This window comes from Pelodiscus sinensis, chromosome 3, assembly GCF_052426305.1.
Source record: "Pelodiscus sinensis isolate ZL-2025 chromosome 3, ASM5242630v1, whole genome shotgun sequence".
NCBI lineage: Eukaryota > Metazoa > Chordata > Testudines > Trionychidae > Pelodiscus > Pelodiscus sinensis.
Window position 1 is genome coordinate 150016573 of NC_143054.1, and position 14863 is coordinate 150031435.

The 14863-nt window shown below is 44.8% G+C and overlaps 1 protein-coding gene across 1 annotated transcript in view; it reads left to right on the top strand.

The window, feature by feature from the left end:
• The first annotated feature begins 238 nt into the window (after window positions 1-238).
• The window catches only part of VASH2 (vasohibin 2), a 98625-nt gene continuing 84000 nt past the window's right edge, over window positions 239-14863 (top strand). The window contains exons 1-2 of the mRNA XM_014575269.4: window positions 239-421; window positions 1121-1567. Coding sequence (XP_014430755.1) covers window positions 1292-1567 — 276 coding nt within the window. The 5' untranslated portion in view covers window positions 239-421; window positions 1121-1291. The remainder of the gene's footprint in view (window positions 422-1120; window positions 1568-14863) is intronic.

Here is a 14863-nt window from a genome sequence, read left to right on the forward strand (position 1 = left end):
CTAACCTCGCACAGAATAATTAGTACAGAATGTTAAATAAATGTTCCGCCACAGAATACTGCGGGTGCTAGAGATTTAATCTTCATATACTTGCAAATGTCTAGTGTACACTCCGATTTATGAATCAAACGCACTGATAGTATCTCAGCTCCAGCTCCAAAAGATAAGATTTCCCCTGTGGCCCCTCCCCCTGGCAAGATCATAGCCAACCAGAATTCTGCAAAGCTGCTGGGCATGGCCTTCCAGCCCTTCTTTGTTGCGGCAGCCAATAGTGGCGTTCAGAATGTCGGCGGCTGCCAAGTAACATGGTTACGTGTCAGAGAGTAACACTTGATAATGGAACGTGGACTGAGGCGCAAGAGGCAACAGCAGCCCCAGCCTCCCGGAGGGCCCACGGTGCAATGAATCCCGCTGCGACCAGGTAAGGGGGCAGGTCGGGGGTGTGGAATGGGCGGCTGCAGCTGGGGAAGCAGGCAGGCGCCCAGCCCTCTGCTGCTGGGGATCGCTTGCGAACCGACCCTTCCCGAGCTGAGCCGAGTATCACACTATTGGTGCTGCAGTCTGGCTCTGTGCTGCTGCTGGCTGACAGATCCCCAGCCTCTGGGGAAAGAGGAATGAGTATGGAGAGCAGGGTCTCTGGGCTTTGGTTCCGGGGGAGGGGGGGATAGATTACGTTCACATTTTCCCCTTGTGCCAAATGGCCCCGAGTGGTGCAGACAGGAATCTAGCAGAGTGCTAGCGTGTATTCATTTGGCAGCCCTAGGTGTGATATGGAGAGGGATCTAGCCGGATTCAGGCCACTTGTCATCTCTCTGTGGGAAGCCCAGGAGCAATATGGAGTGAGACCTAGTTAAGGAACTATAGTCTTCCTTGTGTGATGCCTCAGGAGGGGTGTTTGTATGGATCGCTGTTGTTCTTTTGTCTGTCAGTCTTAGCTGCCTCTTTCGCCTTATTCCATAGTCCATTGTCAAGTGCTACTCTCTGACACGGAAGGGATCTAGCCATGTTGCTATCCTCTTGCCTGCCAACCCTTCGGGATGCAGTAAGCTGACTGTTGTACACAAGCTCTGCTCCTCTGCTGCTAACATGCTTTCTCTTTGTCACTTTCTTCTGATTTTAGATTCAGCCCACAAGAGAACAAACCCAGCAGCACTCACACTGGCTAATTTTAGCTAATAACAACTCCTTTGCCTGATTGCTGTGGCAGCAAGTGAGATGAAGGCTTCTTTGTTGTGGCATTGAACTGTATACACATTTCCTACTTGGACTGCTCTAGCAATTCAAACGCATCATGACGGGCTCTACTTCCAATGCCCACCACTGCCCCCATCCCAAAGGAGCCAAAGGGGGCCGATCAAGGAGCACTCATGCTCGGCCTGTCAGCACAGCCAACAACGGGGGCTCGGAAGAAGAAGACAAAGACGGGGGTGTGCTTTTCCTTGTCAATAAAAGTGGCTTCCCTATTGATGGGCAGACTTGGGAGAGAATGTGGATGCATGTGGCAAAGGTGCACCCTGCAGGCAGAGAGATGGTGGAGACAATAAGAAATGCTGCATACCTGGCTAAAGTAAGTGACTCTAGGCTTTGGCAGAACTCTGAGACCTGAAGAAAATTGTGACAGTGGTTGCTTTCCTCTATGTCATGAAGTGTGTGTCTATGCTATAGCATGAGTGCAAATGGCTAGAGTTAAGGTTGCCTAAGTGTTTTCTTTCTAAGCAACTGTTTTGCATCACAAATAATTTCTTGAAAACACCACCTATATGTTTTCAACTCTTTGTTAATGATTCTAATGCTGCAATGGAAATGCAAATAAGGATTTGTCTTCACTTCCACAAAGATTTTTTTTTTACCACTGAGATAACTATAGCATGCTATAGTTATCTCAGTGTAAAATCCTAGTGGAGAAAAGCACCATATTCTATTATTTGTATTGCTTCAAAGCACCTAGGTGCCCCAGGCCTGGACACCATTTTGCCAGGTGGTGTACATGCACAGATCAAAATGATGGCCCCTTCCCCAAAGAATTTATACTTAGATTGTAAGACAAGAGACAACAGGTGTAGTCCCACATCAGTTTGGCTGTATCCAAAGAAACAGATGACATTAGTCAAAAAAATTTCTGTATGCATCCCAGCAAAGGAGAGTTTTGAGGAAAGATTGGACGGCGGATAATGAAGTGGTTTTGCAGATGTGTACAAGTGTGGGGTTTAAATGGGACTCTCTCTGGGTTAATGTGGTGAGAACTCACCTAGAAGGAACACCAGCTCTTGAAACCTGTGGACATCACAATATACCTGGGGGAGAATGAGAGAAAGCACACAGGTGTTTGCTTGAAAATTTGACAAGAGGGCATGGTGACTGGCCTCATGGGCTGGGTGGAGGTGGGCAGTGACCTCACCATTCTGAATGATGAATGAATAGGTGGGGTGAGGATAGGCTGTGAAGGATCTTGAAAGCTAGTGCACTGTAGTTCATCCATGACAAATGGCATTGTAATCTAAACAAAATATACATTGAAAATTAGCAGGTTAACAACCCTCACTGAGAAGTGCCCTTGAGCATTCCAGTGAACCTGGTTTTTGATTTGGCACTTAGGGGAACATGAAAACACACCAAACACCACTGATATAGCAGCTGTGCTGTGCACGGATGTGCCATTTGCTCAGCTGCATAGTGAACATGTCATAAGAATGGCCATACTGGTTCAGACCAAAGGTCCATCTAGACCGGTGTCCTGTCTGCCAACAGTGGCCAATGCCAGATGCCCCAGAGGGAGGGATCATGACAGGTAATCCTCACGTGATCCTTCCCCTGTCTTCCACTTCCAGAGGACACCATTCCTACCCATCCTGGCCAATAGCCATTGATGGACCTAACCTCCATTACTCTATCTAGCTCTCTTTTGAACCCTGTTAAAGTTCTAGCCTTCATTGCATCCTCTGGTAAGGAGTTCCTCAGGTTGATTATGCGCTAAGTGAAGAAAAACTTCCTTTTGTTTTAAACCTGCTGCCTATTAATTTCATTTGGTGACCCCTGGTTCTTATATTGTGGGAATAAGTAAATAACTTTTCCTTATTCACTTTTTCCACACCAGTCATGATTTTATAGACCTCTATTGTATCCCCCCTTAGTCTCTTCTTTTCTAAGCTGAAAAGTCCAAATCTTTTTAATTTCTCTTCATATGGGACCCATTCCAACCCCCTAATAATTTTTGTTGCCCTTTTCTGAACCTTTTCCAATACCAATATATCTTTTTTGAGATGAGGCGACCACATCTGTACACAGTATTCAAGATGTGGGCGTACCATGGTTTTATACAGAGGCAATAAGATATTTTCTATCTTATTCTCTATCCCTTTTTAATGACTCCTAACTCTCTATCTGCTTTTTTCACTGATGCTGCACACTGAGTGGATGTTTTCAGAGAACTAACCATAATGACTCCAAGAGCTCTCTCTTGAGTAGTTGTAGCCAAATTAGTCCCCATCATATCGTATGTATAGTTGAGTTTCTTTTTTTCCAATGTGCATTATTTTACATTTATCAACATTACATTTCATTTGACATTTTGTTGCCCAATCACTTAGTTTGGTGAGATCTTTTTGAAGCTCTTCACAGGCTGCTTTGGTTTTAACTATCTTGAGCAGTTTGGTATCATCTGCAAATTTGTCACCTCACTGTTTACCCCCTTCTCTAGATCATTTATAAATACGTTGAATAGGATTGGTCCCAGGACAGACCCTTGGGGTACCCCACTAGTTACCTCTCTCCACTCGGAAAACTTACCATTTATTCCTCCCCTTTGTTTCCTGGCTTTTAACCAGTTATCAATCCATGAAAGGACCTTCCCTCTTATCTAATGACAACTTACTGTACTTTACTAAAGAGCCTTTGTTGAGGGACTTTGTCAAAGGCTTTCTGGAAATTTAAGTACACTAAATCCACTGGATCCCCCTTGTCCACATATTTGTTGACCCCCCTCAAAGAATTCTAGCAGATTAGTAAAGCATGATTTCCCATTACAGAAATCATGTTGACTTTCTCCCAGCGAAGTATTTACATCCATGTGTCTGACAATTTTATTTTTTACTATAGTTTCAACTAATTTTCCCGGTACTGATGTTAGACTTACTGGTCTGTAATTGCCAGATCACCTCTACAGCCCTTTTAAAATATTGGTGTCATGTTCGCTATCTTCCAATCATTAGGTACAAAAGCCGATTTAAAGGATAGGATACAAACCACAATTAATAATTCCGCAATTTCCCATTTGAGTTCTTTCAGAACTCTTGGGTGAATGCCATCTGGTCCCGGTGACTTGTTAGTGGTAAGTTTATCAATTTGTTCCAAAATCTCTTCTAATGACACCTCAGTCTGGAAAATTCCTCAGATTTGTCAGGTTTGGGAATCTCCCCAATATCCTCAGCCGTGAAAACTGAAGCAAATAATTAATTTAGCTTCTCCGCTATGACTTTATCATCTTTGAGAGCTCCTTTATCATCTCGATTGTGCAAGGGCCCCATTAGTTGTTTAGCCCTCTTCCTGCTTCTGATGTACTTAAAAAAACATTTTACTATTACTTTTTGATTTTTTTGACTAGCTGTTCTTCAAACGCCTTTTTGGCTTTTCTTATTATATTTTTACACTTAGTTTGACAAAGATTATGGTCCTTTCTGTTTTCGTCACTAGGATTTGACTTCCACTTTTTAAAAGATGTCTTTTTATATGTCACTGTTTCTTTTACCTGGTTGTTAAGCCACGGTGGCACTTTTTGGGTTCTCTTACTGTATTTTTTAATTTGGGGTATAAATTTAAATTGGGCCTCTATTATGGTGTCTTTGAAAAGTTTCCATGTGTCTTGCAAAGATTTTACTTTTGTCACTGTACTTTTTAATTTCTGTTTAATTAACTGCCTCATTTTTGTGTAATTCCCCTTTCTGAAATTAAATGCCACAGTGTTGGGCTGCTGAGGTATTTTTCCCACCACAGGGATGTTAAATGTTATTACATTATGGTCACTATTTCCAAGAGGTCCCATTATATTTACCTCTTGAACCAGATTCTGTGCTCTACTTAGGTCTAAATAAAAAATAGCCTCTTCCATTATGGGTTCCAGAACCAGCAGCTCCAAGAAGCAGTCATTTAACGTATGAAGAAATTTTATCTCTGCATTCTGTCCTGAGGTGACGTGTACCCAGTCAATGTGGGGATAGTTGAAATCCCCCACTACTATCGAGTTTTTAAATTTGATAGCCTCTCTAATCTCCCTTAGCATTTCATAGTCACTATCACTGCCCCGAGCAGGTGGTCGATAATATATCCCTACAGCTATATTCTTATTATTGGAGCATGGAATTACTATCCATATTCTATGGAATATTTTGGCTCATTTAAGGTTTTTACTTCATTTGATTTTACATTTTCTTTAACGTATAGTGCCACTGCCACACCAGTACGACCTGTTCTGACCTTCCGATATATTTTGTACCTTGGTATGACTGTGTGCCATTGATTGTCCTCATTCCACCAAGTTTCTGTGATGCCTATTAAATCAATATCCTCCTTTAAAACTAGGCACTCCAGTTCACCCATTTTACTATTTAGACTTCTAGAATTTGCGTATAAGCACTTTAATAATTTATCACTATTTATCTGTCTGCCATTTCCTGATGTGTTAGACTCTCTTTAATTTGTGACTCCTTTGATCTGACCCATTCTTCTATCCTCTCCTTCTGACTAGGACATAGAGCATCTCTATTAATAGAGCCTCCCCAAGAGATGTCTCTGTCCGATCCATGTGCTCCTTCCACACCTGTTGACTTTCCCCCAGCCCTTAGTTTAAAAACTGCTCTACGACCCTTTTAATGTCAATCTTATAAGATGCAGATTGAATGAGGAGGGGCTCTTAAAGAGTCCTGCATCATCCAAAGCAATCTTAAATCACTTCATAACCTTGCTAAAGGCTTTCCTGGCCACTGAGTCCTTTATTTCTGGTCGATCCCTGTCTTTTTTTTCTTGTCTGTCTTCTCTGGTTAGAGTGTAAGTTATTCAAGGCAAGCCTACCTACATACTGGATGCAGTGCCTAGTATAGTGCCTAAGCAATATAGTAATAAACACAAATAATATTAATTGCACAACCTTGATATTCTCTAAATAAATCCTTGGAGTTCAATTGTAGATTTTCCCACATACTTCAGTGGAGCCAGGATTTCACCTAGATTACTAGAACATGTGTATGAGAGACTTCGGAGAAATTCAGATCTGGGACGGGACTTCATAGCTCATCTCCCTCTCCATCCCCCTACCTGTTGTATCTCAGTACTGATTTATGAATGAAACACTGAAAATCCTTGGTGAGGAACAAATTCTTTTGCATGTAGCTTTCGCATTGGCATGTGAGAGTTAGGTAGGCATCAGGCATATAAACCATGGTGTTCAATTTAACATTTCCTGCTGAGACTAGCAGGTTTATTGGCTCTTCGTCACATTCTACTTGTCTCTCTGCTTGCATTAGTAACCATATTATATTTAATGATCTGTCTATCCTCAGAGATTAGGGGTTTGATTCCGGGGGGGGGGGGGGGGAGGGATGCCTGAGCTAGCCAGTGGGAGATACCAAAAAGGAATGGAGGGAGCTAAGCCCCTTTTCTGACAAAAGTTCAGCATCTAAATCTGGGCTGCAGGGAAATGCCCATCTGTGCTTGTGATTCATAGCTTGGAACCCCTCTCCTGAAAGTGAGGCTGCGTTAGGCACTTGCTTAGCACCACACAACTGACTACTGGGCTGAGAAAGAGGAAGAGGATGACTTCCTCTGTAACTTTTAGCCTGCTGGTTCAGGTATTCCCCGGTATGTGGAAGACTCCACTTCAGTTCTACCTTCTGCTCAATGAGGAGGGATCTGAATGGGGTCCCTTCCCTCAGGAGAGGGCCTTGTCCATTGGATTACAAAATACTGTGGTGTGGGACTCCCTTTGTGTCATCTGTTGAAGTTGTTCCACTTTAAATAAGTAGGCCAGAGACAGAATGAGCCTCACATCTTAACCCAGAGTGCTCACCTGAGAGGTGCGGGCAGCTATTTAAATGCCTCAGCAGATAAAGTGGGACTTGAACTACCGTCTGCCATGCCCTAGGAGAGTACCTAACCACTGGGCTAAAGGAGGCTGCTTGCCCCTGTCCCCGGACACCTTGTGTGGAGACAGGTGTATTCAGCGTACGCCTACTGGATTGGGCCCCACAGGCAAAAAAGGAGGAGGAGGAGTGCCAATCTCTTTCTCGTCTGTGGATTACTCTGGGATGTAGGGGTAAGGATGCCTAGAGCAAGGCAGACGAGCATAGTGAGTTTAAATACCTACAGGTTTAGGCAGCAGCTGAATAGGGGTTTTGTGGATTGCAAGTGATTCATAAATCGCTCCCCAAGATTCGCCCCCCATGTTAAACACACTCCTGAAAACCAGCAGTCCTGATCACCTCCTCTCCTTCCTCTTCTTGGAGGACACAGAGCTCAGGTGCAGCATGGGGAATACTAGCAGCCCATCCCAAGGGATCCATTTAGCTGGAATGTCCCTTCCCCATGAAACCTCAGGTTCTCTGGAGTCTAGAGGCCCATATTCTATTTCCTCTATGGCTGCAAAACTCAAGCCCGGTGTAGCCCTGGGGAGAAGTATAGTGGAATGTATGTGGGTGAGGCTTACCAATATGACTAGAAGATTGTAGGTGTGAGCACCATACCCCAGGTTACAATGTATGAGAACTATGGAGTTCTGTGTTTGGAGGTGGAGCTGGGGGTCCACTACAGCACCCACACTCTCAGGGTATGTCTACACTACCCTCCTAATTCGAAATAGGAGGGTAATGTAGTCATACCGCAATTGCAAATGAAGCCCGGGATTTGAATTTCCCGGGCTTCATTTGCAAAAGCCGGCCGGCGCCATTTTAAATGCCGGCAGTTCGAACCCCGTGCCGCGCGGCTACACGCGACACGGAGTAGCTAGTTCGGATTAGGCTTCCTAATCCGAACTAGCTGTACTCCTCATTCCACGAGGAGTACAGCTAGTTCGGATTAGGAAGCCTAATCCGAACTAGCTACTCCGTGCCGCGTGTAGCCGCGCGGCACGGGGTTCGAACTGCCGGCATTTAAAAATGGCGCCGGCCGGCTTTATGCAAATGAAGCCCGGGAAATTCAAATCCCGGGCTTCATTTGCAATTGTGGTATGACTACATTACCCTCCTATTTCGAATTAGGAGGGTAGTGTAGACATACCCTCCATGAGGATAGTACCAAATTAAAACAAGTTTTATTACGGCAGGTACTAAGATGGCAAACAGAATAAAGCATACAGCACCGATTACACAAATTGATTGAATCACCTCTGAAGGCAACAGTAACAAAAAGTTGGTTATATAATTTGTGCTTATCTAAGTATACAGATGCAATTACCTAATATAATACCATGCTCCCAGCCTCCTTCCGCTTGTGGGACTCTGGTGCAAGGTGGAGAGTGGGAAACTTAGAAGCAAAAATTTAGACAGAATAAATAAAGTGAAGCAAAGAGTTTATGTGAAAGGATAAGTCCAAATAAGTCAAAATCTACAAGACCCAGCTAACCAACATCTTGAATTAAGGAAACAGGCCTGTTGCACCTAACCGCAAAGCTCCCACTTTTCCCATGTCTGGGAATGGGTCGGGGGGGAGGGGGAGGGCAGAGGAAGGGAACAGATGATTTAATTCATGCATAATCAAAAGATGTCCCAGTATCATCATTCAATCGAGTAGACCTACCCACAGAATCTCAGGGTGCGGAAAGCTGTTTTTGGTAATTGAGAGGCTGGGTATTATGATGTAAAAAGATGGATAAAAGCTATGGGATAAGGAATCTTGGAACTCGAACACAAGCTCTGTCTTCTTCCTCAGTCAAGTATTTCTTCCTTTCACATAAACTCTTTGCTTTACTTTACTTATTCTGTCTAAATCTTTGCTTCTAAGTTTCCCGCTCTCCACCTTGCATCAGAGTCCCACAAGCAGAGGGAGGCTGGGAAAAGGCTTGTGAGTATGGTATTATATTAGGTAACTGTATCTGTATACTTAGATAAGAAGAAATTATATAACAGTGGGGTTCCTAGTGGGGTTCCTGCTTCTTATTTCTCTGATTTTCATCTCTGTGATAATGTAATAACATAGACTAGGTGTTGTTGTGGAATATGACCTACTCCTGTTTAAGAGTGCGATATTGTAAACTAATCATAATAGCATAGCTGCTTGCCTGCTAACACTGTATAGTGCTACTCGCAGGCTAATGTAGTTTTTCTTTGCATCATGATTTGTGGCATCTTCTTGCTCTGCCATAATCAATTTATGTTAGGAAGAGATTGGATTTGGGATCTTGTACATTGCCTCAGGGACTGGTGTCTTTTCCAGAATGTTCTGCTCGCAGCCTGGGAATACTCCTTCTGGTGACTTTCTTTAGAGCTTGACTCTGTTGTGGACCCTATAGCTTATTTAAAGATTAATCTGGTTTGTAAGGGCGATAGCAGTGTGCAGACTATAACACTCTCTCTCTCTCTCGTTCTGTTCAGAGCATAGAGACTAGACAAGGTGTGTAGGCCTTCTTGTACCTGCAGATTTCCCCATGGGTGAAAAGGCCTGAAAGGTCAGAACTGGTGACCAAGATCCCAAATCCAATCTCTTCGTAACATAAAGGTTCCAGTGATAACATCACTTAATCAGCATCGCCAGTTGGTATTAGAAGAGAGCAAAGCATATAATGGACTTGATTCTCTCCCCTGGCTTTCCAGTCCCAAGAGGTTTGCTGCACCTGCCCCATATGACGTACATTTGGAATGTCTGTGCTGATTGATGAAGCAACTGGTGAAGGACCTACTTGCAGCAGAAACATTCCAAGTATACCAGCACACTGCAGCCTCCCACAATAGACTTGCTCAGTAGCTTCAGAGTTGAATTCCCATTCTATGTTATGGATATGGGTGATATGTAACAGTGTAGAGATAACATTTGATACGTGTGAAACTGAACAAGTGGATAGTTTCATATATTCTCTTCCTAAAAAGCCAGGCTACTAATTTCTGATGAGTGGGAGAAGAATTACTATCTCCTGGTGCATTATGCTCCTTCCACTATGGTACACCAGGAAACCTCCACAGATAAAAGGGAGATGAGCCCAGTCTCCCCACTGACTAGTTAGCTGCCTCCCAGCTGATGCTAGGGGGACAAATGATTCCCTGAAGAGCAGCTGGCCCTTGTAAAGACCTGCAAATGCTCAGTTGGACTGGTGAACTACAAAGAATAGAAATTGGAGCCCCAGCTCTTGGATGACTCCTAGGTAAATGGGTGGGGCAAAAGGAAAATGGATGGGAAAAGGAAGACTCCTATAGGAATCCCTGGGTCAGGGCACTGGCTGAGTGAGGTAGGAGAAAAGTCTATGGGATCTGTAGCCCTTGTGGGTAGAAGAACTTTTTTGTTTTTATATTTTATCTAAGTGTCTGGTTAACTTAGTGTCTGGCTAAGTAGCAGTTCTGCAGAAAAGGCCCTGGGAATTACAGTGGATGAGAAACTGGATATGAGTCAACAGTGTGCCCTTGTAGCCAAGAAGGCTAATGGCATATTAGGGTGCATTAGGAGGAGCATTGCCAGCAGATCCAGAGATGTCATTATTCCCCTTTATTCGGCTCTGGTGAGACCACATCTAGAGTATTGTGTCCAATTCTGGGCCCCCCGTTAAAAAAAAGACGTGGTCGCATTCAAGAGGGTCCAGTGGAGGGCGACCAAAATGAGTAGGGGGCTGGAACACATGACTTATGAGGAGAGGGATTTGGGTTTGTTTAGTCTGCAGAAGAGAAGAGTGAGGGGGGATTTGATAGCAGCCTTCAACTTCCCGAAGGGAGGTTCCAAAGAGGATGGAGAGAGGCTGTTCACAGTAGTGATGGATGGCAGAACAAGGAGCAATGGTCTCAAGTTACAGTAGGGGAGGTCTAGGTTGTTAATTAGGAAAAACTATTTCCCTAGGAGGGTGGTGAAGCACTGGAATGGGTTACCTAGGGAGGTGGTGGAATCGCCATCCCTAGAGGTTTTGAAGTCCCAGCTTGACAAAGCTCTGGCTGGGTTGATTTAGTTGGGATTGGTCATGCTTTGGGCAGTGGGCTGGACTTCATGATCTCCTGAGGTCTCTTCCAGCTCTAGGATTCTATGATTCTATAACTAATAAACTTGCCTGGAGCCCTGAACCAGAAGTAGTCCGTGGTGTAGTATTGCTCTTTCTCAAGGGTAAGAGAATCAACTAGCTTATATATCCCTTCTAAAAAGTGAATCTTAGTCTCATATATTTTCAGAAACTAAAAGCTAAACCTGGTATCTATTTACATAGCTGCTTTTGTGAATTTGATGAGTTCCATTTGGATTCTGGATCATTTTAATTCCCAGTGATGGGCGATGAGTTTTCATCCGTTTCCAGAAAGTTGTATATGACTAAACTAATCATCTTAGCGTTAAACTCATCAATTCTTAGTGTACAGCAATAGGCAGCTTTTGAATTTGTTTGTGAGGCTGCTTTTAGTGGGACAGATGTAAGTTTCAGAAACCCAAGATTCATGGGGAGAGTCCGCTTGAGGTCAGTGGAATTATTCTTGAATAACTTTGGTTTGAGAGCAGAATCTGTCTCTGTTAATCAGTCACTCACTTAATTAGTCATGAATGTCTGGATTCACGTTTCCTTCCATTCTGTCCTCCTTGAGCAGCTGTTTTGCTATCCCATTACAAACTCTTGCAGATGTCTTATGTCTGGTGGGCCACACTTCTCTTTTAAATGGAAGGTTAAAACTTTGCTGCATTGGCACTTCATGCATTGTTTGTCTGGAGTGAGCAGGTAGAACTATGGGAGGACTGATCTCTACAACCTTTGTCTGGAGTGGTTGCCAACTATAGGTGTTCATTGACTGGAAAAATGTAAGCTGGAGGCATGGAAGTCTACCCCTGATTGTAAATGTGCTAAAAGAAATTAATTTAAAAAGTGATCTTACCTAGCTAGTGCTACACAAAGTATTTAAAAACAAACCAACAACAACTGAGATTTTAACTTCTAGGGTTCTTTCATAGGACAGTCCTCAGGTATAAATTTCAGAAATTCCCTTTGATTCCATATGTCCAGTTCATCTCTAGCATAGCTGTAGTGATTTGTGTAATTATTCCAAAGAATAGATTAAAAAGTTGTATTGAGTGAATGTTTAAAACAAATTAAAAGCAAAGGCAAATTTAACCAGATAAAGTACAGTGAATCCAGGGGGGAAGGGTGGCTTACAGCAAAAACAAGCAAGCAGACACATTTAAAAGCAATAGGTGTAACCCGCCATGTGCCGGATGTAGGCGGAGAGGTATTTAAGGCTTAGTCCCTAAGGGTATGTCTACACTACAAAGTTAATTCGAACTAACGGATGTTAGTTTGAATTAACTTTCCTAGGCGCTACACTAGCGCTCCGCTAGTTCGAACTTAATTCGAACTAGCGGAGCACTTAATTCGAACTAGGTAAACCTCATTGCACGAGGACTAAGCCTAGTTCAAACTTCCTAGTTCGAATTAAGGGCTGTGTAGCCCCTTAATTTGAACTAGTGGGAGGCTAGCTCTCCCCAGCTTTCCCTGGTGGCCCTTACAGGCTGGTTACGGTGCCCGTGCCAGGTGCAAGCCTGCCAGCACCCAGCCAGCAGACCCTGCACTTGGCACGGCATGAGCCAGCCACCCGCTGCCCCTCAGCCCTCCGCCTCTTCCTGGGACCAGGCTGGCGGCTCTTGGGAGCCTGGCCAGGACCGCAAGAGGCCTAGACCTCGTCCACGAACTCCGCACTAGGCACAGGAAAGTGGCCGTCTAGGGCAGGAGAGCTGCCAGCCTGGCCACCCAGGAGCAAGTTTGCATGAAAATCAAGGTGGTCCAGTGAGGCCCCCGACCCTGAGCCCTGAGCTTAGAATGGCTGTACTGGGTCAGACCAAAGGTCCATCTAGTCCAGTAGCCTGTCTGCCGACAGCAGCCAACCCTAGGTACCCTGGAGGGGATGGACCAAAGACAGTGATCAAGCCATTTGTCTCGTGCCATCCATCTCCAGCCTTCCACAAACTTTGGGCAGGGACACCATTTCTACCCCCTGGATAATACCACTCCATGGACCGAACCTCCTTGACTTGATCTAACTTCTCTTTAAACTCTGTTCTAGTTGTAGCCTTCACAGCCTCCTGCAGCAAGGAGTTCCACAGGTTGACTCTTTGCTTTGTGAAGAACAACTTTCTGTTACTAGTTTGAAGCCTGCTACCCATTCCTTTCCTTTGGTGTCCTCTAGTCCTTCTATTATGGAAACTAATGGAGAACTTTTCTTTATGCACCCTCTCCACACCACTCTTACTTTTACAGACCTCTATCATATCCCCCGTCCGTCTCCTCTTTTCTACTCTGAAAAGTCCCAGTCTCTTTAGCCTCTCTTCATATGGGACGTGTTCCAAACCCCTGATCATTTTAGTTGCCCTCCCCTCTCCCAGCTTCTCTCTTCCCCTCTCCCACCTCTTTTTCCCAGTCTCCCCCAGTTTTGTTCAATAAAGAGAGATTCTATTTTTGAACACACGTTTTCTTTATTTTGTACATCAGGAAGGGGGGCTAGGGAAGGGTAAGTGGAAGGAGGTGAGGGAGGAATGGGGTATGCGCCCCCGATGGGGAGGACTGGGCTGGTTCTGCAGGCTTCTGGGGGTGGAAGTTCTCCTGCAGCCCCCCGATTGCCCCCTCCCCCCGGATGGCAGCCTGTGGCAAGTGCAGCCGGGGTGATGGCCGAGTGCTGTGATGTGCCCAGTGTGGGCACTCAGGGCACTCCAAGCCAGGACTGCTTTGCAAGCGGGGAACCCCTGAGAACTGTCTGTCCGGGGTGGGGGTCGGGTCCCTTTAAGCACAGCCCTCGGCTAGCCTGAGACAGCATCTCCACGCTCTAAGTCCTCATCTGATGCCCTGCCGGCACTGCGTCTGGCCATCCTTAACCTCTGTTCAGGGTCTACTCTGTGTGTACATGCTAGTTCGAATTAGCAAAACGCTAATTCGAACTAGTTTTTAAGTCTAGCTGCGCTAATTCGAATTAGCTTAGTTCGAATTAACTAATTTGAACTAAGTTAGTTCGAATTAGCGCTGTAGTGTAGACATACCCTAAGTCTGTTCGGGGTCATCACCCATAGATAGGGTTGCCAGATGGTTTAACCAAAAATACCAACCCCCCTCCAAAAAAAACCACTGGGGAAAAAATTCTGTTGAAAAAAAAAGGGGGGGAGGGGAGACCAAAGTTATTGAACAGAGAAAAGTTATTGATCCCCAAGAGTTGCATGGGCCCTTTAAGAACAAGCTGGGTTCTGCCTCTCCTAACAGGCTGCCAGCAGCTGGCGGCCATCTTGTCTTCCTGCTCCGAGCCAGACAGCTCCCCTGAAGAGCCAGGTAAGCAGGGGAAGAGGGGAGCTGGGCCCAGTTGCTGAGTGTGTGTAAGGTTGCCAAGTGTCCAGTATTGACCCAGACAGTTCAGTTTTTTTGCCTCCTGTCTGGGAAAAAATCAGAAAATACTGGACATTTTAGGTGTCTGGTATTTTCTGAATTTTTTTACCGGACAGGAGGCAAAAATACCGGACTGTCCAGGTCAATACCAGACACCTGGCAATCCTACTCATAGAGCAAAACAGAGTCTTTGTCTCTAGTCCAGTTCATAACTTCATGGGTGGAGTGAGCCATACGATGTGGTTCATCCTGCGTCTTCTTCTGTCCAGTGGTCTACTTGAAATAACAAACAAGTGATCTGAGCCTGCCAGGTGAAAGAATCCAGTGCTTCCCCTGACCTCGTCC